The sequence below is a fragment of the Calidris pugnax genome, unplaced genomic scaffold (assembly GCF_001431845.1).
Source record: "Calidris pugnax isolate Ruff unplaced genomic scaffold, ASM143184v1 scaffold188, whole genome shotgun sequence".
Taxonomy (NCBI): Eukaryota; Metazoa; Chordata; class Aves; order Charadriiformes; family Scolopacidae; genus Calidris; species Calidris pugnax.
The window spans coordinates 15679056-15704542 of NW_015091257.1; the positions used below are offsets into that span (position 1 = coordinate 15679056).

General features: G+C 42.4%; 2 protein-coding genes and 1 long non-coding RNA gene across 3 annotated transcripts in view; 2 read left to right on the top strand and 1 right to left on the bottom strand.

The window, feature by feature from the left end:
- The window catches only part of CNKSR2 (connector enhancer of kinase suppressor of Ras 2), a 183876-nt gene extending 163495 nt beyond the window's left edge, over positions 1–20381 (top strand). The window contains exons 21-22 of the mRNA XM_014960185.1: positions 14560–14756; positions 17814–20381. Coding sequence (XP_014815671.1) covers positions 14560–14756; positions 17814–18029 — 413 coding nt within the window. The 3' untranslated portion in view covers positions 18030–20381. The remainder of the gene's footprint in view (positions 1–14559; positions 14757–17813) is intronic.
- Positions 20382–20815: 434 nt separating this feature from the next.
- KLHL34 (kelch like family member 34) lies at positions 20816–24289 on the bottom strand. Its single transcript, XM_014960265.1, has one exon. The coding sequence runs from the start codon at positions 23322–23324 to the stop codon at positions 21537–21539; it is 1788 nt and encodes a 595-aa protein (XP_014815751.1). The 5' UTR covers positions 23325–24289; the 3' UTR covers positions 20816–21536.
- A 15-nt stretch (positions 24290–24304) lies between these two features.
- LOC106898805 overlaps positions 24305–25487 on the top strand; it is a 4566-nt gene continuing 3383 nt past the window's right edge. Inside the window, exon 1 of the long non-coding RNA XR_001413978.1 lies at positions 24305–24776. This is a non-coding gene — a long non-coding RNA (uncharacterized LOC106898805). The remainder of the gene's footprint in view (positions 24777–25487) is intronic.

Consider the following 25487-nt stretch of genomic DNA (forward strand, 5'->3'; position numbering starts at 1 on the left):
TCTTATTAGTGACTGCTGGTGTGCCTTCATTATTTATAAATAGGTCTCAAAGAGAAAAAGAAATACTTGATTCACCTTCCACGCCTGTTCCTTACATAGGACATCTTGTGTGAGAGCCATTTTGAGACTTTATTGATTGTGACTCTCAAGCGTTTCTCTTCAGTGAGAACTTTCTTCTCCCTTTGCTTACATTTTTATTGTTTTTTGAGACCTGTTGGCATGCCCAGAAAGGTCTGCAGAGCATCCCTTTGCTCTTGCTTGGGCGGGTTCGTCCCAGCCCTGATGCGTTCTGTCACCACCACTTTCGATGGGTAACTGCTACAGGTTTGCTCAAATGTAAGATTCCTCCCATCTGATGTGACTGCATTAGCTGAAAAAATAAGCGGAGATTTATAGCAGGCAGTTTTGTTTCTGTAACCTCTCTGGGGAAGTAATTTGCCGTAAAGCTCTTCTCATAATGCAAACATAATTTAGTTGATAAATGCAGTGAGTTCACTTCATTATTTTCATAGGGTCACATTCATTTTTGTATGTGAATGGCAGTTGGTTTATTTTTCAAAATGTTTGCAAGTCTCATGAGTTTCATAAATTGTAGTGTCAATACGTATCCATCCAAAAGCACGTTACTTGTTCTTTGTTATTTGTATTTGTTCTCCTTTAAAACAATTTTAAAAACCTTAACTAGAAAGGGAACCATATGCTGGAGATTTTTTACATAGATCATTTTGCTAATGCCAGCAAGAAAAATGGTGTTATAACGATAAAGAAAAATAATTTTACTACCAAAAATTCAAATTTCTAAGCTCTTAATGTGTATAAACACTAATAGGAAATATTGTACAGTTGGTTACTATCAGTAACAGTGATGTAGTAAATTAATAAGAAAATCTATTTAGAAAAGCCCCGAAAGTGTGCCTGTTAATTATATTCACCTTCAGATAAATAGGACAGCGTATGCTACCACTTATCTTAAGAGGTCCTAATGAAAGGCTGTTCATACACATTGTGACTAACCCAAACTGGAACATCCAAGAATTACCAGTGTTTGATGAGAGGCCTATAATGGCCTTAACAATATCACTGAATAGCCTTTTCAAAAGTGTGTCTTATTACCAGGGGTGTTTTTTTCAGAAATAGTCATCTTCTAACGCAAAATTTAGTTGGATTTTAGGTACATAAAATAGTCCTGTTCCACCATCTGTTGAAAGCAGCACAATTCTCCCATAGACACAGAGGACATATCCCAGCCAGCCTCAGCAGGGTGTGTGGGAGAGCTGGGTAGAGACATCCACTAGGTAACACCCTTGCCTGAACTTCAGTAACCCTCCTTATTTTCGTAGCCACCTTGTTTCACAAAAAGGCAAGTTTCTTTCCCCAAAGTCTGACCTTTGAAACTAAGCTTCCTGAATTTTAGAGATAAAGTTATAAGAACAACATCCGTGAGACAACAGGATCTCCCGAAGCTGCAGAAGTGATACATTTGAGGCAGCAATATCCTCTTTCACTTAGTGCCTTTTTCTAAACAAAGCCAAAGCTCTGATTTTAAATTCTGTGACTGTTTGTAGTGTAAAACAGGGTGAAATGTGAAAAACATTTCCTTTTGCAGTCTGCTGAAGTCTTCCTTCCCTCAACCCCTTGAGTCCTGAAATGTGCTGGTTTCGCCTTTTGTTTGTCGAGGGTTTGGTTTGGGGGTTGGATTGTTGGTTTGGGGTTTTTTTTCATTTTGGTTGTAGACTCAAATGTTCCTTATTTTAAACAATAAGTTATGTAAAAGTTTCTCTTGACTGCTATACTTAGGATTTAGTTATATAAACTGTTTTCCTCTCCCTTCTTTTTCCTCCCCTCCCTGTTGATGCATAGAATCCCCGGAAAATCTCAGCAGTGGAGGAGAGGCTGAACTCAGTTTGAGTTCCATATAGCAATGCTCACCCTCTGCCTCTCTGGAAACTCATTTTCCAATTGCTGCCGTGGGTGGAATAAATGGCACCGATGTTTCCATCTGGGATTCTTTCCACCTTGTGCCTTCTGTCACTGAGACAACTTTTCTGCTTTCCCAGACCTTTTGTGATATGCTCTAGAGTAAAAATGGCAATGCTTGATATTTTCCTTCCTTTTTCATCCAGTCTTTTAAAAACAACAACAGAAAAAAATCACTTTAATAAGGGATAAACAAGTCTCACCAGTTAAATTGGATTGAATTTGTACATCTTTATATTCTGCACAGTTGAACTCTTTCCCAAAGGGTTTTTTTTAACAACAAAACATCCCTCAGCTTGTCATATCTGGGATGTAAAATCACGATGGATTTCAAGATTCATGGAAAGTTTCATGTTTTTTTACAAATAAGTGTAGTAGACAATAAAATAGGGTATGTACTGGCAGCAGCTGGACTTTTGAAACTGCCCCATGTGTAGAGTCTGCATATCCATGCAGAAAGTCTTAGTAAACAACTGAGCTCTATGCTGTTTATTTCCACCTCTCTCTTTCTCCTTTCTTTGCTAACACAGGTCCACAAAGATTCTCAAGTCCCCAAGCCCTAGCTTTTGGATGTATGTAATGTCAGTGTGGTTTCAAAATCACATGATTTCCTAGCTCCATATCTTACCCTTCACTCAACGTTGCACAACGCTGGAATGTCAGCTAGGATAATGAAAGGAGCCAGACTGTGTTGTGCCACCTCTTTTTCTAGTTCATGCATAAGTTGCCAACAGGATATTTTTCTGTGTTTGTAGCACGTTTGGTGGATTTGGGACACATTCTTTGCTTCCTTTCTCCTCATTCATGTGACCCTTTTCCAGTGCTTCCAAATGAGCTAATGTCTTCTAAACATAAAGCAGACCAACCCAAGTTAGTTAGGATGTGTATTGTTCTCTTGTTTTATTGTGGGGGTTTTAATTGGTCTTTGTTCTGTTCTTTTCTTTTTTCTTTTTTTTAAGCATATCCACAAAGAGAGAATATATAACTTTCTGCCCTAAATACCTCTTTTGCATCAGGGATGGATATTTTAACGGAGCAAAGTGTAAAGCAGAACAGTGCCATGTCTCTGTCCTTATGAGCATAGCTGCATGCAGATTCAAAAAGCTCTGTAGTGCTGCTACTGTATGCCAGATTTGCTATTTGCTCTTGTTTTGCATGATAGTATTTCTAATATACTAATATGATATGGAAATAATGGCACCTCACAGTTCTTTCAACATATTGTATCACTGCTTTATCATATTAGGCTAATACACTGCGAGAGTTGATAGCACCTCTCCATGTCAAATGGGATCCACTTCTCTTGGCACTGAACCGATTGGACTCAAAGGTTGATAAACTTATCATTAGCGAATTGGCACGACGGAGACTCAACTTCAGCCTCTTGCAAGCAACCTAATGGCCTCCGTTCAGAAAGTCAGTTCTTCTTGAATAACTTTGATGTTTATAACAGAGCATAGACAACCACATGCCTGGAAATGAGGCCTCCAGGAAGGTGTCAAAGGGCATGGCCAGTCTTTTGAAGAATGCACCCTTTCCACAATGGGACTAGGCACAAAGTCAGATCCAGTCTACACGGAGCACATTTGCAGAAAATACTGCCCCCCGCACGGGAGAACGGAAGGGGAAGAGGGTCTTGGCAGGGGAAGGGCTTTGATGTCACTCAGTTTTGTTCTGCAGACCTGGAGGAATTAAAGAGGGATTCAGCCATGGTAACTGTAAAATCCTGTTGCTTGTACTGAACTCCAGTGAACCCGTTCAGGCCAACCAGACAAAGTCATGTCATTTAAGCGTACTTCACGTTAGTGAAGGAAGTCACCTTACTGTGTCATGCTTAAATAAGTGTATTCTGTCAAGTGGAGGTATGTACAGACCTTTCGGAGACTTCCATTTATCTAATGATTTCTAATGAATTACCAGAGGGTACACTGACACTGGTTTGGATGATGACGGAGAAGATACCTCACGCTGAGATTTATTAGACTCTGCAGATAAACTCTTCAGTTCCTCTTTATCTTCTAGGACTTAAACATGTGAGTGATGCTGCCTGGCCAAGCAGGCACAAAGTATTCTCTGTATAACACCCAGACTCCAGAGGGCTGTTTTGGGGCCAGTATTTGTCTGGATGTCACTCGAAGTAGATTCAGATATTGTATTTATCATTATGTTCTGGGTCCCCTATGGGTTGATGTTTGCCTCTATCTCTGTGGTTAGAATGTGGATTTTCCTTAATATATTTGGCTAAGGGTGTATTGTAATATTGTTAATGCTAATTACTTGATATTTCATACTATCTTACGGGGAGATACTTTTAAAAAATGTATTTTGAAATGTTTTCTTTCTGTTTGCTCAATGTATGGTATTGCATTATGTTAATACCAATAAAATTATATATATATAGTTATATATATTTCCCTTTTATAAAGAAGTAAATTATGCTTTTTTGCCTCACGAACAGGAAATGTGCAGTGAATAAAATTACATCATTCTGCCTTACAGCAGGTGACAAAGCTTATGATAGTTTTAATATTCTTTTTTGAAAAATAAAAAGTATAGTATGACATAAACTAGTTGGAAATTCATCAAAATGCATGTTTTGTGTTTCTGCTCAATGGGGCTGTCACAAATCAGCCTAAATATTTAGTAATGTTGTTTTGGCATCTTTAATTTTTTCCGATCAAAAATACACTGTATTGCTATTATTGATTACAAAACTGTACTGTCATAAATTTTTGCCTGTTGGCCAAATAGACAAACCCACTGAGTTTTTATGACTCTCTTGTCTGTAGGAATTGATTTTTAAATTTAATTTAGTGCTCTTTCCAATGCTTGGCAAAGGCAGAATTTATTTTTTATATAAGGTTGCCTTTGAAGTATCTGCCTCTGCCAGGGCTGATAAATCACTGCTAAGTACATAAAGATTCTGCAACCTGAAGGATATGTCATTAAAGCCTTGTTGGAATGGCCTGCAACCCCAGCCAGTCCTTTACATTCTGTCATTAAATTCCATAATTAGTTAGAGGTGAAATGTTTTGGAAATGAATTAGAGAAGCAGAAGCAAAGATGTGACTCTACAATGTCCTTTGGCTGCGATTTGGGGTTACACTGATGGCTTATTTGCTGCTTGTAGCCAAAGGCCAGCATATATCTGTGCTAGTATGAATTAGATCGTCTTCAGCTTCCTCTCTTTCTTTTCCCCACCCTTTCTAACATATTGTATTGAGTATCTTTGTTTTGCAGAGGCATTCAGAAGGGCTGTAATTAGCAGTCCCTGGCATTTAATTGCATACACATTTGTTAAATATTTTTCTGTATGCCTTAAAATAAAGTATAGAAAATGGCAGAAAATGTTTCTTTAATGAAGGCATTTGATTTATTCATGAAGTCAGGATTTTTGGAAGGTGTTATTTTGGGCTTAATAAAGGAAATAAGCCAGCAAATTTTCAGTTTTGCCTTTGCATAACCATTGTCTGTCAGGGCTAATGTTCATTTCCTTTCTCTTGTTTCTTTTGTGTGCGAACACATTCTGCCCAATGGATGGGGGACAGACCTTTCTTCTGTGACTCTCGTGCCAGTTTTGAGAGAGAGAGCTTTATGTTAAGGTGCATACATGTTCACAAGCTCATGATGACATCTGATGACATGAATAATATCTACAAAAGCCACATGGTATTGCATTTCTCTCATCACAGTAATAGCTTTTGTTCTCAAAGGTACTTTGAACTCTGTGCAGTGCTTCCAGACCGTGGCGGTGTGGTGGGCATTCAGCAGCTGACAGGGGGTGCTTTGTATTTGGCAGTGTTGTGCCCTACATAAGTAACATGTAAATCAGGGTGCAGATTAATTAGTCTGGAATCTAATCAGTGCAGCTATCATAACATGTGCAATTATAAATCCAATAATAAATCTGAATATCTGAATAAATATGACATCTTCTGGGATAATGTTTTCAGAAGTATTTCAGGTCCCTTTCATAAACGCCTTGGGAGGTTCTTCCCCAGCAGACTGCAATACATTACAGAGGTAACTAAGCTGGCTATTAAATTAATCTGGCCTCCGCCCACACTAATTTACCATGTTTCTTTCATGTTGAAAGTAGGATTGCAATTCCTAAGTGATGCAAGTGCTTTCAAAAATTCCACTCTCGGTGTTACATTTTCATATATATAAGCAAACTTGGGATGTAGCCTGAAGCAGAGTTCATTGTCTCGGTGGGTGTTGCTCACCGGGAATACATACCCCTTCTGTTCAGCCTTGCTTTCAGGTACCAAGCCCTTAAACCTTGCCAGGCATTGCTGTTGTGCAAGCGTGACTGTGGCTTGATTCTGACTGGTGAGTAATGTTGCTGGGTCCATATTGTTTGTCACTTAACCTCTCACACGTTCATATGCTGTAACAGCTTAGGTTTGTGAAAAAATATTTTGCTGAAGGAGTAGTTGCTTCCATATCTTGCTTGCGAGATGTATCCGTAGGGACATCCTTGTCCTATTTAAAAGTCACAGCATCCCCAGACGTGTAACAGTTTACCCAGTTTGCTTCAGCTCCCAGCTTACCTCATAAATTCAAGAAGTTTTTCATTGTTTCTAAACCGCAGGGACTGAGGGGAAGTGTACCATCAAAATGTAATTGCTCTGTTTAGTTCACTTCAACATTGGTAGCTTGCAGTAAAATTAAACAGCACTTGTATCAATGTGTGGCATAGAAAAATGTCAGGATATCCTATTTCATTGTGTTAAAAATGTCCCAAAGAGTCACTAAAATCCGTTCAGCAGATGAAGGCTAAACTGATCTCTTCATAGGCAACTTAATGAGTAGAGTACCGTGTCCAAATACCAAAGGATGCAATTATAACACTGCTGCCAAAAAGATCTGCCACTGATCAGAGTTCCCTGTTACTTTGGGAAGCTTTGGAGTTATCTTCCTCCTTATGCCCTCTCTGAAATCACAGCCCACCAATATAACCTCATGAAACAGCAGGGCTGGGAGCAAATGAGGAGCTTCTCCTGATGCTCATTCGAGGTGTATAAGAGCTGTCAAGAGGCAGCATGAACAAAGCGAGCTAATTATTCCCTCTGCCTGTGTTTTCCCTTCTCACTAACATATTAACCCATTTGCTGGCACCTGTGCTTCATTGCTGAGTGGATGTTGAAAATGCCTAAGTGATACTGCCAGCACAACGCAGGTCTGCAGGGAGAAACCTCGAGGATCGATATTTATTTTTAATGCTGAGTTTAGTGTCAGCTGTTTTTAATAAGCCATTCCAGTTGTGTGGAAAGCTGAAGAGAGGTGACTGACGTGGGTGTGAGACTCCTAGTAGGACCAGCTCAAGTGTCCCATGAAGCCTGGAGGTTGAAGGTGCTCCAGCCTGCCAGCTCACAGGTAGCAGTCCGCAGGGCAGTGGTGGCTCACAAGGCTGTGACAAGGTGTAGGCAGCTTGTCATTCAAGTGCCACCAGAAGAGTCACCTGAGAGGGAAAGAGATTTGCAGGGATCTACTGATCCAAAAAGAAAACCGCTAGTGCCATGAATAGTTCACAAAAAGAATTAGACCTTTGGTACCACAGCAAAGGTTTAGCATCTCTCAGGCCTTACAAAGGCTAGGGTCAGGTCTTTTAAAAGCGGTTATGTAGTGAAAAATGCCTGAAATACCTTCAGAAATCTGTCCTATGGGAGATTAGTTTTCCACTTGCCTGCAGAGTTCACTTCATTTCAAGAAAACGATTCATGCTCATGCATGTGAGAGGAGAGGCAGCCTCCTACCATCAGGTGGAAAACTCCAGCGTATTGCAGAGCTCTGTTGTGCTGGTGCTTTCAGTGAATACGCTCTCTAGAGAATATCTTTTTTGCCTGCAGGTTTACATAATGGGAAAGAATAGAAAGTGTGTACAACTATCCTAGTAACCCAAAAATGCTTCCTCTTTAGAGGAAAGAATGCTATAAAATGCAAATTTAATACTCATTTTCTGATCATCCAGCCACTAATGTTTTGCTAAACACATGTATCAAAGCTTGTTTTTAGACAAGTTTCTCCCTTTCTTGACTCAAGACTTTGGGCGAAATCCTGCAGTTTCAGGTACATGGGGCCAGAAAGGTTGGATGATTACGCAAGTCAGAAAAACCCAGGCAAAGAGAAGGAATAAAAGAGAGAAGGGTTGGAAAGGCCAGGTGGAAGTGGAAGGGCCACAAGAAGCCCCCAGTTTTTCTTCAGCTTGCTTAAACTCGTGGAAAACTTTAATATATATATGTATATGTGTATATATAGGCCCATTCAGGCCTTGATTTTGCCATAACATGGCATAGGAGATGACACAGGTTTCTATTTGTGCTTTAACAGGGAAATCTGCTCTATATTACCCAGAGCAGATGATGAGCAGCTGGCTTCCATGTAGACCTGAGCTGCATCTTGTTGCACCTCCTGCCTGCTGTGCTGTTCCAGGCTTAAACACTGTGTTGCTTCTTCCTTTTCTCAGTAATCAGGGATGCGACTTGTAGTATTTTCCTACCAGGACCCGACTTTTCATGTCACCGTGGCTCCCCCATACCTGTGCAGAGGGTTCACCTCAAGCACAGCACACAGCTGTGTAGACACTACTGTCTCCTTGTAAATCTTTCCTTGATTTCACCGTTTCATTCCTTTTAGCTTGTAGTCTGGGGGGAAAGGAAATACCTAGCTTAGTCTGCCTGCCATCCATCCAGATAGTGTAAAAAATGGCTGTAAATCCTGTTCCTTTGCATCATAAGCATTTGGATATGTCTCCCTCCTGAGCAGTTTGGACTCTTAACGATTAACCTGAACAGCAGCAAAGATGGGTTTAAGCCTTGCACTGAGAAACCAACAACTACTTCTTTGGAGGATTTCTTCTCTCTCCTCCCCTCCAACACAACTGAAAACCACGTCCTCTCTCCTACTCTTTCACTTTCTCACCTTAATTATGGGGAGATCCCTTCTGTCTTTCTTCTAACTTGTTCCCTGGGGTTTACAGGTGCAGCCAGGCTGTTGGTCCCTGTTGCCACATTACGTCCCCTGTCCCTGCCTGCCCGTTCACACACTTGGGCCAGCAGATAGCCTGAGCTGGGGCTCAAGAGCCTGCCATGGGAGACCTCTCCTTCCCAAGGGGTCCACACATCTGTCTGCTGCACTGCCTGGCAGTGAAATCACTGGGGGACCAGGTGGGTTTTGGTAGACCTGTTAGACATGGCACAGCCAACATGCTGTGGCATCAGAAGATTACAAAACATTTTGTCGGTCCTGGGATTATCATTTACTAGTTAGCTCGTGGCAGACAAGCTTCTCTATTCCCAACATAGATGCCACAGGGTCAAGAAGGCAAAGGGGGAAAAAAACCATCCCACAGAGATTTGTGCATCAGGGCCCTTATTATTTATCTTGAGACTGTTTCCCAGAAGCCAGGGATGCTCTCTGTTTTGGTGGAACATATAGTGACACCCACAGAAAGCTTCTGGAGGCTTCAGGTAGGTGCCTCCCCTCTGCAAAAAGTGAAGTAGAAAGTTGTAACTCTCAAATTGGAAGAAAATCTTGGGCATTTGTGGGAGAGAAATAACAAATGGGAGCCACTTAGTAACGTAATTAGTGATGTATTCTAACAAAATTGCCTCCTTAAGGTTCTGAGAAAGCTGAGATGGTTCCTTTACCAGAGGAAGTGAGTTCATCAAAAGGAATGAAAATGAGAGTTTTAATTTCAGTGGAGCCAGGGGATTTCAATCTGACTGTTTGTGCCTTGTTCACTCTCTGTCACAGACTTTGGAGCAGCTCAGCTTTCTTGGAATTTGCAGGGGGTGGTAATTTTGTTCAAATGCAGGGCTAATTGCAAGTAGAGGAGTGGGCGGGCATGAGAGGAGTTGCATGATGGAGGAAAATGCGTCACTAAGTTGTAAAGGTAGCAAACACCAAAGAGGATAGGGGAAAAACAGAAAATGCTGTCAGGGTGGCAGTGGTGTCCATCAGTCAGGACAAGGAGTCTGAAGATGATGGGGAGTTAGGAGGCACGAGCAAAGCGTAAAGGGGCCTCAAAGTAGAGCATTAACCATTAAAAAAACCTGACCTTGTCAGCACAGTGGGTAACAAAATTTATGATTAACTGTGTTGTACTACCCGTACAGGGGCAGTTACGTGCACTTGTAGTCCCTGGTGAAACTACTGATTCCTCTGGTACTTCATTGAAAGGGTTTCCCCATGCAAGGGGAACCATGCAAGCTTCCAGTGGCTTCAGCTGTTACAGGGAAGTGAGTCATGGAAGCACAGGAACCTCCACTGAAAATTATTAGAGGTTATTCCATGTATTTAGAGCAGATTTATGAGAAACATGTGCCTAGAGATTCTCTGTGTCCAGGGTGTGATGTGTTAGCCATCTGGGTTGCAATGGTGGCCTTCTGTGTGGCCTTAATTCAGTATCATCATCCTGAATCATCAGTTTACATGGACCAATCATCTCTTGATCCATGTAAATACTGATGTCAACTGTTTTTCTCTGGTCACTTTTCACTCAAGTGGCTGATGTTCTTTTTTATTGCTCTTAGGATCTTGGTTTGTAAGAGGGAAATAATGGAAAAATGAATAGTCCAACAGAGGCAGGAGGTGGTTACACTTAGTACACCATCGAGCTCAGGGCATGCTCTTTTGAACAACAAATGATAGCACAGTGTAGAAATCCCACCAGCTTTTCCTGAACGCCAACAACCCAAACCATTCCTCACCTCTTGGTGCTTCACCCACACAGCCACATTCTCCAGCTCCCTCTCCTAAGAAAATATATAAGTAGATACAAATATTTACAGCATGTTAAGAAGAGAGGGCAGAGTACAAAAAGTTCAGAAACTCTCATGGGGAAAGCAGAATAATGAAACTTAATAACACACCATTTACTAGGCTGGTGTAGGCTTTACCTCCTAAATTTAATGCAAATGGCTTTGCATTCACTTGAAGACACAGAAGAAGCTTCATTGTTAAAAAATTTAGTACCTGTATGTTCTTATATTTGGAAGATACAGTTCTGAATTTAGATCCTGTGTGCTGCAGAGTTTATGCAGCTTTATTTCTGCTCCAGAGTTTGGGCTTGGGTGGGGCAGGGGACAAAATTACTGCTTCAGAGAAGAGACCCTCCTTTTTAGCAGGAGGTAGAAACAGCTCCCCGACAGCGTACTCAGAGAAACAGGAGAGATGTAACCCGTGGCTCAGCAGCCAAGTGAGGGTGAAAAACAGCCTGCTGTTCTGAGGTCATCTGCAAATCCCATTAGGCCACATTTTCTACTTAAACAAGGCATTACCTGAGGCCTTATTCTTCCTTAAGGAGACAGCCCTCCTGTAATAGCATGACTTGCATACAAATCCACCAATTTGAAAAAAGAAAATATGTTTTAAGCTCAGCTGTATATCTAATCAAGTACCTCAGATGCTTTATGGTACCAAGGGTTTCACCAGCACCTACAGAAAATCAATCAAAGCCTTTAGCAGAAGGGTGAAGGAGGGGAGATTTGTGTCTAATCTCATTCCCGCCTACTGAGAGCCATTGAGAGCAGCACTACCACCACCTTCAGTGTTTCTTTGGAAAATATTAAGGGCTTGGGATGTGTTAGCGTGACGCTTGCTGCCCTCTCCCCCGCCGTGGGTGGAACAAGGCGGTGTCTTGCCCTGTTTGAGCTTCCCCAGCTTCAGCAGCAGCAGCAAGACATTTAAAGGAAGGGACCTGCTGTTTTTCTTCCATGCTCTTTCCATTGTAGCAAATCCCACCCCCTTTTCTACACGCTGCTCATAGCTACAGCACCGAGGTGGTGACAGAGCCTGGGGGAGGCAGCCCCAGCCGGGTGGAGGTGATGTGCTGATGCCATCAGTGCTCTGCTGCCCAACCCTGCCTGCATCGTGCCCCTGTGGTCCTGTGCTTCTTCCCATGCAGCCTCAGAGCTGTTCCCATTTGGGGTGAGGGCAAGAATTCCCTGTGAGCAGTTAGTTCCTCTGAGGCCCACACTGAGCAGTGGCTGGCTGCCAGAGGAGGTGAGCCATGAGGAGCACCAGCCGAGCAGACCACCAGGCCAGTGGCACAGGGGAGAGAAGGTAGCACAAGCCCCCAAGCCTGGCTTTTGAGCCCACACAGACTGTGCTGCCTTCCAGATTCATTAAAGGCACTTGTCATTCGCGATCGAACCTCGGGGTTGGACCTAGACATTGTCCTTTGCCATGGTGGGAACCTTTAGTGTTTCAGGAAGCCATGGGTTTTCGATGGCAAGCCTGGACATGATGGCTGGTTGCTGATCCAGGCACTACATCACCCTAGCAAAGTAAATTTAGATGACATGGAGTCAAAGCACTGATTCCGTTCTTCAGCAGACTTTTCCCCCACTAATCCCCTGAGGGTACAACGTGGCAATGCTGCTGGGGAAAAGAGACACGGAAAGATCTTTTTTGCCTTGCATAGCAAGGGATAAGAGAAAGAGAGAAACAGATGTGAAATACTCCCCTGGCAGATCAAGGTGGGTTTTTTCCCTTTGCCCTTTAGCAAATCACTCACAATCCCCAGCTGTCAGACTGGTGACTTCAGTATTCAGCAATAGGAACTGATAGAGAGATCCCAAACATCTGATCTCGTTGCTGCATGGACTTTTTACGAAAGCATAAAAATCAAGACCATGGGCAGTTTTAACCAATCTTTGAGTATTCAGCTACTAAATATTTTACCCTTTAACATATTAGATGTTTTAAGATGAAAAAAAAATGACAAGAAAAAGCAATGCATCTCATTTCTATTTTTCTTTAAGTCCTGTTTGCCTCTTACAGGGGTGAACCCAGCTCTCCAAGCACGGTAGCACACAATGGGAGGATTTAGAGAACTCTGTACAGACCCACGACACCTCCATCAATAAAAAGCCTCTAGCCCTTCTTCACTTCCATATCTCTTAAAATTAAAAAAAAAAAAGTGTTTTAAAAACAGTAGCGACTAAACTGATGAGAGATATAGCTAGATTAGTTGCCAACTGCAAAATTATTTATATAAAGATCTGTACAAATACAAACACTTCTTGTGATGGGGTGTGTAGACTTGGGTCTCCACAGTTCTTGCTTGAGCCTGAGGTGAGTAGTTGCTGTACTGTGTGCTATGGGCTTGAATGGGAGGTTGCCTTGGGTAGCTCCTGGTGGGCTAGAAATGTCACTTCTAAACACAAACTGTCCTCCGTGATGGTGCTCAATAAAAAAACCTTCTAATGACCTGAGGAGTCTGAGGCTCACTACTTAGGTGTACTTCAGCATGTGCTGAATTTTCAGCCAGTGGAGATGGCTATGTCTTGGTGCAGAGCCAATCACAGGATAAAAGTAGTACTTGAAACCAAACAGCTGTAACCTTCCTATAAGAGCTTTCATGAAAACGTCCTGAGGACACAGGCAGCTTGGGCCAGGAATATATACACCACTATAAAAGCCAGGACTGGGTTGGGGGGTCCTGCGAGCTCTGGAGACAACTGGGAGGCTGTGTGCAGACAGTGACCAGCCATTGTATGTACTGGTGTCTTGGTGTGTGAGGGGCAGCAGGGACGGAGCTGCCTGTCCCACTGGTTGGCTGCTCCCCCAGGACTTCTCCTGGTCACCAGTCAGCTAATCCTGGCACTTCACTGGCACTTCCCAAGTTTGTATGGAGTCATCAACAGTTTCTTCTGGAGGAGATGGTGTGTGAGAAGTTGAAATGTTTTGATGCTCTCTAAATAAAGCATTTCATATCAGAGTAACATTTCACGCCCAACCTTTGCTTGACTGTTTTTTTAGAGAAGCAAAATCTTTCTTTTTTATTTTTTCCTTTAAAATGTTCCCAGTACTGGTTAGAACAAATATTTTAGAACCTATAATAAATAAATAAATAAACCTAGAATGCAAACAGCTCTGGTTTCGTTTGCCGCGCTACTGGGTAGGCTGTCATGAACGCGCTCTTACGTCCGGTCCATAGTCTGCTGCTGAACCTTCAGGTAATGGTAGAGTAAAAAGCTAACACAAGTGACAGTGTTACTGACTATTGAACAACAGTCTTGTGTATCAAAAACAAGAGACAAAAAGAAGTGGACTTTTCTAGGAAGGAAAATGATATGTCATTCCAAGGCCACCATCATAAATATAATCTTGAAACCTGTATCAGTGCTCTTGGGTCAAGATCCGATCCCTGATCACCTTCCTCAGAAGGATGCTTCCAGGGTTTCATTTCCTTGCAGTAACAAAGTCACCAGCATATTTAACTGCAATACTAAAGATGTGGTTTCTGACAGTATGTCACTGTAATATTACTACACCTTGCACTATTTCTCTTTTTTTTCTTCTTTTTTTGCGGGTCAAGACTCTACATTCTTGAAAGTTTTTCTTCCTTTCTCCTGACAGCAATAGTTAGTGAGAAGGAGCAGTTACAATCGCAGCACTTATTTTCAGGAACTTGGCGGGTGTGAAACGTTCTCCTTATGGTCTAGTTAAACCTGTTAAACGTTTTGCGAAGGTTTTCGATAGATCTTCCTATAATCACATTAATGATACACTGTTCCTTTCTCTATTTTTTACTCTTCTTTTCTTTTTTTTTTTTCCTTTTTCTCATTACAGTTGAAAATATAGAGGAAAAAACAGCAGACTCCTTGCAAGATTTGTACAGAGCCTTGGAGCAGGCCAGCCTGTCTCCTTTAGGAGAATACCGGATTTCCACTAAGCTGGAGTATAAGAAATCTTTTATAAAGAGATGTAGCGATCCAGTAGTCAATGAAAAACTGCACCAGCTGCGAATTCTGAAAAGCACTTTAAAGGTGAGATAAAAGAGGGAGGAAAAATCCTGCCCCAGGGTTGGATCAGACTGTATTGCATTCGGAGATTAATCGTGCGCAGCTGGAGTCCAGGCTGAACCTAGTGTGTGGACCAAGGGAGACATGGGGAGACACTGGTCACAAAGCAGAGAAAAATGTGCCTTGGGAGAGCAGTCGAAGTGAGAGGACCAGTATTTATTTCTGCCCAGATAAAATCTCAGTCAGCTGCTCCTCCTCTATCTAGTTTAACAGAACCAAACACCAAATTATCGGAGGAAACCTTAATCCCTTTTTTGTCCCTGAACATTTTCATTTACCAAAACACATTCACTCTGTAATTGCCGAAGTCTAAAGTTAAGCGAAGCCAGCCCTTTGGAAACGAGCAGTACCTTTGCAACACTTGATTATTTTCTGATTGCTGAGCTTGTCCAGGAGGAAACTATGTGCTTGCTTTCTGTGTAAGCTGATAGGATCATTGTATTTAACCAGTAGATTAAAGAAATAGATAGTAGTAATGACAGATTTGAAGATTTTTATGGTTGTTCTAAATGTACCACAGCTCATTTAGCCTCCCTGTCAGCTTTTTTGTTTGTTACAGCAGTTTCAATTCTATCTTGATAGAGATTTCGGCAAACAATATGCTGGATTTCCCCAGGGACTCCGTTAACTATATTCAATTACCACATTTTAAGTCACTAGATAATTGTACAGTGGATTTTGTAACAGCTTTCATCAAAGAGGGCTTTATCAACATTAATTAATTTAGTTTTCCATCACCTAGAGAAGCATTTGAGCAATATTATTTTCATGCTGCGGGGCTCCCATCCTGAAAAAATCTTACGCATGCTTAACTTTCTGCACTGTATCATCTCATTGAAGGCAACTGCTACTTGTATTATTACATGAGTATGTGAGTCTTTACAGGATTGGAGGCTGGCAGAAAAAGTCAAAATACATGTGCTTCCCACATGGCTTCTACCAGAGTGAGAAACTGGAAAAAAAAAATCACAGTACTTGCAGACTTTTCGGGGTGGCAGGAGGTTCATGCTGTGCTTTTGCACCATGGTGGGATCACTCTTACCAAAACTGTGGTTCAGTATCAGCAGCTTCCTACCGTGCTTAACTGTCTTTCTTGTTAGCATTTATTGATACCTGAGCTACATTATGCCAATGGCCTCCTACAAATGAAATTGCTTTTCTCCAGGGAATTCCAAAACCAGCACATCCCTGTGACCCGGCGGATCTAAACCTGTCACCATTCTTGTTCTGACCTTGAGTAGCAGAAATCATTCTTAAAGTGCATGACACCAATAATTAAAAATACAATGGCAGCAAGTACCAAGGGCAGATAATTGCTGGTTTGTGCGTAGAGCAACAGTGTAGAGTGTCACGTGCCAGTTTTGCAATGGCATCATGGTAACTCGTAATGAGTTTCTAGGTCCATTATAGCCCCGAGCTCCGCTTCTGCCATATTACTGGTAGTCCTGGTAGTTGTACCTACCAGTAGCTATTGCTGTTACCTAATCAGTTATTCTTGCCTTTTATCCATGCCTTTGATTTCTCCTTCCTGAATGCAGCCACTTGCACTGGCCTGATTAAGTTGATGTTCTGAACTCTCCTTGAATTTATCCAAATTAATCGTAGTCTGAGACAGCCTTCCAAATTGTTTCTTGCTCTTGTTGTCCGTAGGCTCTCTGTTCCATCAGCTAAATCCTTAATGAAAGACCCCTCTGCTCTCTTTCCTGTGACACAACACAAAACCATTCTTCTGCCAGCAAGTATGAGCTACCTGGCTGGAAGTGTGGAGGTGTGGGTACCAGCCACAATCTGTGATAAGCAGGTTAGATTAGTACAAGCAGAGATACAGTAATTGGAATTCCCGTGGTTTAATATCCACTGGGCATTCTCGGCTTACACCTCCGTTTCTGAAAGCAAGTATTCTAACACACAGCGTTAATTAGCTGCTGTTTGCAAAGCATGAAAAGTACCTACTGCCTATGGATGACATCTCTGACCTTCTGATCCTCTCCCACTAACATGGGCTGACACAGCTTAGTATTTCCCTTTAACCTGCTCCCCAGAAAGATTTAACATACTCGTAGTATGGACATGGAAAATGCGAGTAAAGAATGAGGAGTGTGAAACCCCTCTGGCAGGGGGACAGAGGGGAGGTTGCTGGTGACCGTACCGTTCCTATGCAGAGGAGTTGTGCTGGAAACCTGCGTGTTAGCTGTCTTTCCAAGGCTTATGTCTGTTGCATCCAGCTTCCACCACTTGCAACAACCACGAGTGGCTGGGGGTTTATCAGAGGCTTACTCTGATCTGTACCGGCTGCCTGTCAATTCTGGATAAACTACTCACTGGCCAGTGATTGTGATACAGCCACATCACCTACCTTGACAGTGGGTTAGGGGGTATGAGCAGCTATTTAGATTTTTAGCTGTTTCTGCCTTCCCTTTGCCACTGCAGTGGTAGGAGGAGGTTGCAGCCAGCCAGCCAGCCCGCCCATTACGTACACTAGGTATTTAATGAAGATGAGTTATCATTAGCATGGGACTCCTTGCACAAGCCTTTGCAATGTAGCACTCAGATGTCCCCATGACAAGCCTGGTAAAAAAGGCTTAGCTGTGCTGGCGGGCGAGGGGCCATCTGTCTGCATCCCACGCACCCACGCAGCATTTCTGATGCTGATCAAGAAGAGCAAACAGATGGCACTTTGTCGTGTGAAAGCCATCTTGAGAAATGCAGGCAGCTAATAGTAAAAAGTGCAGGGCTTGATTTTTCTTGAGCTGAGCAAGGGGTGAGTAGGGGGAATAGGGACTCTTTCTGAGGATGCTGGAGCAGGCACGGGGAGCTCTTGCCCCGCAGGGTGATGTGTGACACCCTGTAGGAAGGGCTTCTGCTCACGAGTGATCCTTTAGCAGTCAGATAGTCGCCCTGCTTCTAGGGGCTTCATGGCTTGAGTTTGCCCCCCTCATTCTCTCCTTCCACCCACATGATTCGTTTTGCCAGTGTCTCATCACTCACATTGACTCTTTGCTTGTTCCTTTTCTCTCACAGGCCAGGGAAGGAGAAGTAGCCATTATAGACAAAGTTCTGGATAATCCAGCTTTGACATCTAGAGACTTTCAAGAATGGAAACAAATGTACCTTGATCTCTTCATGGACATCTATCAAAGCAGCACCCCGAGGGACTCTGTTAATGGCTCATCTGAGGTTGATGCACTTATAGCCTCCTTAGCACACACTCACTCTTACATTGAAACGCACGTATAAAGGTACCCCTTTTCATCCATTTGCTACACTCCAGCCCTTTACTTAAGTGCATAAATTAGTTTTTATATCAATATGTGGGAGCTCTAGTAAATTATATTTTAATGTTACTCAGCTGTGTGAAGTAAACCTTCAATGGTCAACGATACTACGTCTTTAATGAAGATTTGTATATTTTATATGCTACCAACGCTCTGCTTGTGTTTACCTTCTGTGAAATAACAAATGTGATCTTTACCTATTAAAGAAACATATTTAAAAGCATTTTTGGAAGACTGTGACCTTCATGCAGGAAGTTCCACAAGCTAAAGGTTTTGTTATTGAAGGTCACTTTTACAATGATATTTTATATTATATAATTCCAGTATTGCATTGCATTTTTGGAGTGCAGGTACTATTTTGGTGGTGGGAGAAAACCAATTTTTATATTTAATGAGAAACTCTAGGAGTTTTCTTAAATAGCAGAAAAGAAGTGTAATGTGGTGGTTGTGTTTCACTTTTGTCAAACACACAAAAGGACGAAAATCAGCAGACAGAAATTACTGATGTGAATTTCCTTGTACTTTTTAAAAGCCTGTTGCTAAAGTTTGCCATTAGTGCAAAGGGATGCTGGTTTGTATTCTAATGAAGACCAAATTATGTGTTATTTGTCTCTTAATCACATTTGGTTGATTTTTTTTTTTTAAATAATGATGGTACTGTAATTTATGCTGCTTTTGTACTGAAGGTATCAGTATAACGTGCAGATTTTGCAAAAGAGAAAATGTAGACTTTGAACATCCTTGATAGGGACATTTCTCTTGCCCAGAAAAGCAGCAGTGGAAAAGGTTCCCAAGAAAATACTCTGAATCTGAGAGACTTTGAAAATTCCCACAATAGAAATGGGATGAATAGGATTTTTCAAGTAGTCTCCTATGTGTTTTCTGAGCTGTGAAATTTGGCCGTATTGTATGTACGGAAAATGTGCGATGGGAGCATAGCTGAGCACAGAACCTGAAAAATAACTGAGGAGTAAAAAAGCCTCTGGTTTGGTTTTGAAGGGGAAGGGATGCCTCTGGGTTCTGCTGAGTTCACAAGCCAATTAAAATGTTTTAAGTTCTATGAGATTTGAAATGTACTGGAGACAACCCAGTGAATATGAGTCGAAATAACTTAGAAATAACAAACTCCTTAGAGTAGGCACATACCTGGAATAGGAAAGTGGGAGGGAAATCTTAAATCGCCTATTTATTTTTATGGGCTTGTTTTCAAAAAGCAATCAGAGCATAACAAAATATTTCTGCTGCTTTTCAGTATTTTGCTGCATAAGTTAGGACCCACGACATCATTTAATAATGTTCATGTGAAAAGGAGAAGCCTCCTTTATACTTTTTACAGTGAGTTGTACTCTTAACCAACTTTAGCCTATTGCCTGTACAGCTCAGTGAATGTACTTTAGACTTTATGAGCTCTGATATTTCCTGACAGTTATATCCATGAAGGGATGAAGGAAGAACAGACAGATTTATTTTCTCTCTCCTCCTTTCTTTTTATTCCTTTCTCTTTCTCGCCCTCTTTTTCTCCCTTTCTCCCCTTTCTCTCTTTTTCTCTCTTTCTCCCCTTTCTCTCTTTCTCTCTTTTTTTTCTCTCTCTATCCCTCCTTCTCTCTTTCTTCCTTGTTATTTTATTGCATTTGGATTGCAAATGTTTTGCAGATTTTGCACAATTGTACAGAAGAGTGGCCTTTCTGTAGCCCATTTTCAGTAATCCTATATTCAAGTCAACATGGATGACAAATCATGTATTAACGTTTGTATAGAATTCTGGATCCAGTGTAATATTTGTACCATTAGAAGAATATTGTTTGTATAAACTGGACATTTATTTACTGCATGGGTACTGACTTGTATATTAAATTTGTGAGGTTTTTGTAAATTTCTCTTAAAAAATGCTTGACTTGAAATGGATCGTGCTATTGTTCCAAGCATTTAGATTCTCTTGCTATTGTTTTACTGGACCAAAAGTAAATATATTCATATAAAAAACTCTTTATATCTGATGGATGTATATGCACATTGTGTAGTTGATTCCTTGTCAAAACCAAGGCAGTTCAGAAGACTTAGATCTGTTGCTATGCAACAGCTATTCTGCCTGCACTTTACATTAGTAAAGTCAGCTTGATTGCTTTAAAGGTGAAAATTAAACATTACAGTTTTTTAAGCTAGTCTAGTGACAAAGAACATGTGTCCTCTCCATTGTGCTGCCTTCTTTTAAGACTATTAAATGTTCTTCTATATATATTTTTATTGTATTAACTCTCAGTCTAGAAAGGGAACACTGTAAAATGAAGTACAATAAATTTAGCTTTTAAATGAACATTTGTGACTCGAGATTCAATGTACTCCATACCAAAGTGATTCTGTGGCATCTGACCATTTTGCCTGCGTTTCACAGATCCAGATACTTTAATCTGTGCCTTCGGGCTCTGCCAACATGGCCAAAAAGAAGTAAGACTATTGCTGTTTCATACGTAGGCAGACTCTGAATAAAGACTTCTGAAAATCTTCAGTTACCTCCCCTTTGTACTCTTTGATGAAAGTAAACCTTTTTTGACTGCAGGATTTCCTCATGTACTAGTTCTAACAGCTATGAACAATTTCACCATTATGACCAAGTACAATAAAGCAGTGTATGCTACCGAGGTAAGTATCAAGGCATTAGTTACAGCAACTCCTGTAACATGTTTCTTAGAACCTAATAATAAGTATACCCATTCAGCTCTGGCCATCTAAACTAACACAAGGCTTGCATACAAAAGAAATGTACTTTACTGGTAGTGAGCATCTATAAAATAACACAAAATAAGCATCTGAAAGGCATGCTACAGCAAAGGCTGCTCAGAGAGAAGTGGCTTTTATGAAACAGTCACTGTTTTGACTTATGGCCATAACTGAGTCTACATATCAAAAAATCCATGCTTTCTGTCCAGTAATTTCACGCTGGTTAGCTAAGACATTCTTGCCTAGTATGTAGTATATCAAATAATACTTTTCCTTGGCAGTACTTATTATTAGTTCTCATAGGCATCAATTTTCTAGTCTTTATACATCTCACTTTTATTTTGCTTAGCCATAGCATAAAAATTCAATAGCACTTACCAGCTGGGAAAATTACCTCTGATTAAGAAAACAGAAAAGACAGATTATATTTTTTAACCTTTGAAAAATCTGACTTGCAACACCTATTAATTGCTATCTAGGTATTACTCTTCAAAAGTCAAGGATTACGGTTCTCGCTCGTCGCCTCTAAACGTGCTACATCCTTCCACAGTGAGACCAACTTCCAGCTCTATAAATCCCATCGCTTGTTCCCATGCTGGACCCAGACTTCCCTGTCTGTTTCCACCAAGTGTATGGCTTATCAAAGCAAAAACCTCCGCTCGATCACGTTCAGTGCCATTGCAATTTTCCTCTTCTCCAGGACCCCCGTGCTGGCTCATCTCTTGGGATGATTATTCCTCAGTGTGTGCATTCAGCAGTTTAGTGGCCTCTTCTGCTGACTGTCACTGTCTTGCTCATCTGCCAGTTCAGAGAGTTGCAGCACCGCACACTGCAGTCCACACCAAGGCACGGGGGCTTTGCAGATCTCTTCCCAGCCATCGTTGTCGATGTCATAGCCAACCACATCTTGTGTGGGGACCTCCCGTGAATTTTGCCATTTCTTACCCCCAATAAGAAGAGCTGTTTCCTCTACTACTGCCAGGCCATAGCAAAACCGATCATAGATCAGTGGTCTTAACCGAGTCCATTGGTTTAGATCAGGGTCATATCTTTCTATTTCAGAGAAGGGTTCATATAGTCCTAAAAACGTGAATATGGCTTCTCTGATCGTTGCCATCTGATGTCCAAACCGAGCAATGCTCATGGGAGCTTGTTTCATCCACTGCCCTTCAAGTGAGCTCAGAGAATATAGGTCCTTGCTTGTGCTGGCTGGGTCTGCATACTTGCCACCTGAGATGTATATAGTATTCTTGCAAATGGCACTGGCATGGCCATGTATCTTGCATGGCAATTCCCTGGCCTTCGTCCATCTGTCCCTGCTGATGTTGTAGACTTCCACAGATGAATGCAGTGACCCATCCTCACCCTTGCCACCAATGGCAAAGATATCCTGGCCTAAGACACAACAAGAAAACTGGCATCTCTTTTCCATCATGCTCGTGATTTGGGTCCACGTGTTAAATCTTGGATCATAACGATGGACCTTATTCGTAACCAATAAGGTCTTTTCAGATTTAGGGTCACCTGGGGCACCACTTTCTATTTCCCCACCCAAGACGTAAAGGAAGTTCCCCACCACACACATGCTGTGGTTCTGCACCTTGTCCTGCACCTGTGTGAGGGCTCGCCATTTGTGATTGTAAACATCAAAGGCCACCACATCAGTTTTGAGCCCTTCGCTTGCCGTCCCCCCCCCCAGCAGGATGATCCGAGTTTTCTGGTTCCTCAGCGTGGTGGACTTATCCTGCAGGACAGGCTGTTTGAAAACAGATGTGTGGTAATTTATTGCTTTAATGATCAAGCACTTAATACCTGCAGAGAGAGGCACTTCTGACTGTGTGTAGGTTTTTCTCAGCTCTTCCACCGGGATGAGGCCATATCTTATGTGCTCTAAAAGGCTGCTAGCGTGAGCCAACCTGGATTTATCCTGCTTCAGCCACAGCAGCACAAGATTCAACAGGTGGGTTTCTTTCACCATGGGGAGGTCTGGTGATTCGACCACTACTAGCAAAGACCTGAAGTTCAGCTCCAACAGTCCTGACAAATCCAAGTCCAGCAGCTTCCAGAGATTATTGACAATGTATTTTTCTGTTGCTACTAAGGCGTCCGGCAGGTAGAACTTCCTGGCCACGTTGGCAGAGAAGCAGCAGTTTTCCAAGGCAAGATTGTTAACTAAGTACTGATTGCACAAGCCAATAGCATCAGTCACTTGCAAGTAGCTTGCAGCTTCCAAAGTATCTTCCAGGCTTTCAAAGGAAAGCGGCAACAAGGAAGTATAAATGAAATCCAGGATGTGCTGGAGACCGGTGGGTGAGACAACTTGCAGGTGAATTACACTGGCTTTAGACTCTTGGGTATAACTTTTGAACATGGCTCGGAAATAGTCGCTGGAGCATGCCAACAAGGACTTGTGCGCAGGAAATTCGTTTTCCTTCACTTTCAGCAGAATATCGCAGAGAAAGCCCTCTGATCTCAGGGTCTGGTACTGAGTGAGCACAGCAGTGCAGTGCGCTTTGCAGTAGGAAAGGAAATAGCTCATGGTAGGCAATGCAACTCTTTCCCCTTGGGTTATTAAAGCTAAAATGCAATTAGATATTGGAACAGCTGCCCAACTCGGCAGTCATTGCTCGAATGCCCAGCAGACCTCCAGCTGTTAAAGCCCAGCTGAAAAAAAAATAAAAATCAGTCTCTTGCCTGGCATGAGGGGACGGTTAGTAGATTTGTAGTGAATTCAATGCATTCCTTTATAGAAAAAAAAACACAGCTGAATGTCGTAACAGCTGCAGGATGCTTACTTTTCTCTCCTCCGTTGCTTGCATAAAGATGAATGGTCCACGGTTGTGCTGAGCACTTGCTTGGCTGGCCATCAGGTGACAGATGAGGGAGCTAGCCGACAATCCCAACAAACGACACTTTGTGTCTGCTCAGCCGTCCCCCTCGACCCTTCTTGCTCCGCAGGCAGATCAAATAGATCCTCTCTGGCTGCCACCAGCGCATGGCTCTGAGCAGACACAGACGAGAAGGGAGAACTGGTTTTTCTCCTCTCTTGTTTGTATTTCAAACTCGGATGAAGTTTAGACCTCGCCGCCCTTGGGACAGTAGCCCCCTTTTCGTCCTCTTTTCGCGCTCTGCTCCGCTGACGATCAAATCAGTGCCCGGGGATTGTACGTGAAGATTTTCTAAGCCCATAAATCTTTGCCCGGCAGGCACTAAGATAACCAAAATATCGTGATTAGTCACTGGTTCGATTTGACATGCATTTCTGGGCTCTTTGCTTCACATGACACTGCCATAACTCAGAGCTACCAGAATAGCCACAGGCGCATCCCCTTGTCCCCCCTTGCCCGGTAGCCGATCCCAGGCGGGCGAGCAAATGGGCCAGGGACCAGGCAGACAGAGGAGCTTCCAATGACAGCCACAGCCAAAGCAGCTGACTTGGAGTGACCTGGCTGGAAATGACAAGGGTAACACATTCGCACAAAGTGGTGACAGAAATAGATTCCCCCAGTTCGGCCGTACTAAAGGAAAATCTGTTTGTAGGGGAGGCTTTGCATAATTGTGCTCTCGGTTACCAGCTGGGAACAAACCCAGAGCCCCCGTGGATGGGCTGGAGCTGACTCTCTCAGCTTTCTCACTTTCAGTTTGTCCCAATTAGAAGCACGTATATGGGGATTATCCCTGATTTTCACCCAGGCCCTTCAGGGTCTCATTTCTACCAGGAATAGTAACTCTGAGCAGGCTACACATTCTGACCTCTTAAAGCTTGCTTTTTTTTGTTGTTTTTTTTTTCCCTGCATAACTCTGGGTGGAGATGTTCAGGAATCTCCTCCCGACACTTTGCTTTCCAGGTCAGGAAAACATGCTCAGGACTTGAAAACTTTGACAGGGCTGCTAAATGCCAGACCACTTTGCTGCATGAGGAGCCAGCAGACTTGGAGGCAGAGGAGGATCCTGCAGCACTAAAAAGCTTCACCTTTTACTCAAGCCCAAGGTAAAGCCTTTTTACTGTATTTGTTTATATTTATTTATGTGATGTCATGAAATTCTGTCTTACCCCTGTAACCAAGGGGTATTTGGGAGCTGACTGGATCCTAGTGTGAATCATGCAGGCTGAGCAACTGTTCTAGTGGGCTTAAAGTCTCTTGGTAAGTAGACTGGTGCCTGCACAGTCTGCTATGTTTGTGGGGAAGGACCCCCAAAACACCATTCTTCATTGCTGTATGGCTCTGAAAATTGATTTCCTGCTTGAACCCACTTTCTGTCATGGCATTCTGGACCATACATCTTGCTCAAAAGTCTTTCCCCTTGCTAGCAAATTGACACGTATGAGCAGTGAGGATGAAGGAGCAAAGGGATGCCTTCGTTCTCTTTTCCATGGACTTTGCCTATGTTCATGTTGGGACAACTCTGAAGCGTGTCAGATGTTGTTACCAAAGCTGTGCTGTTGAGTCCAACCTTCTGGTCTAATGCTTTTCCTGTTTTACGCAGACTGGAGGACAGTCACCTCTGTCACTCCTCAGCAGTCATGCATGCTGGTGATGAGGGACCAGGCCTTAAATGTTCCTGCTCCTTAAAGATACCGTTTTCCCCCATTTAAACCCAGAAGGTACCAGATTTCAATAATATGAAGTGCAGAACAGCTCCATCACACTTTCCCCAGGAGACCAAGCAATGAGCGTGGCAGAGCAGGGGGGGGGGGGGG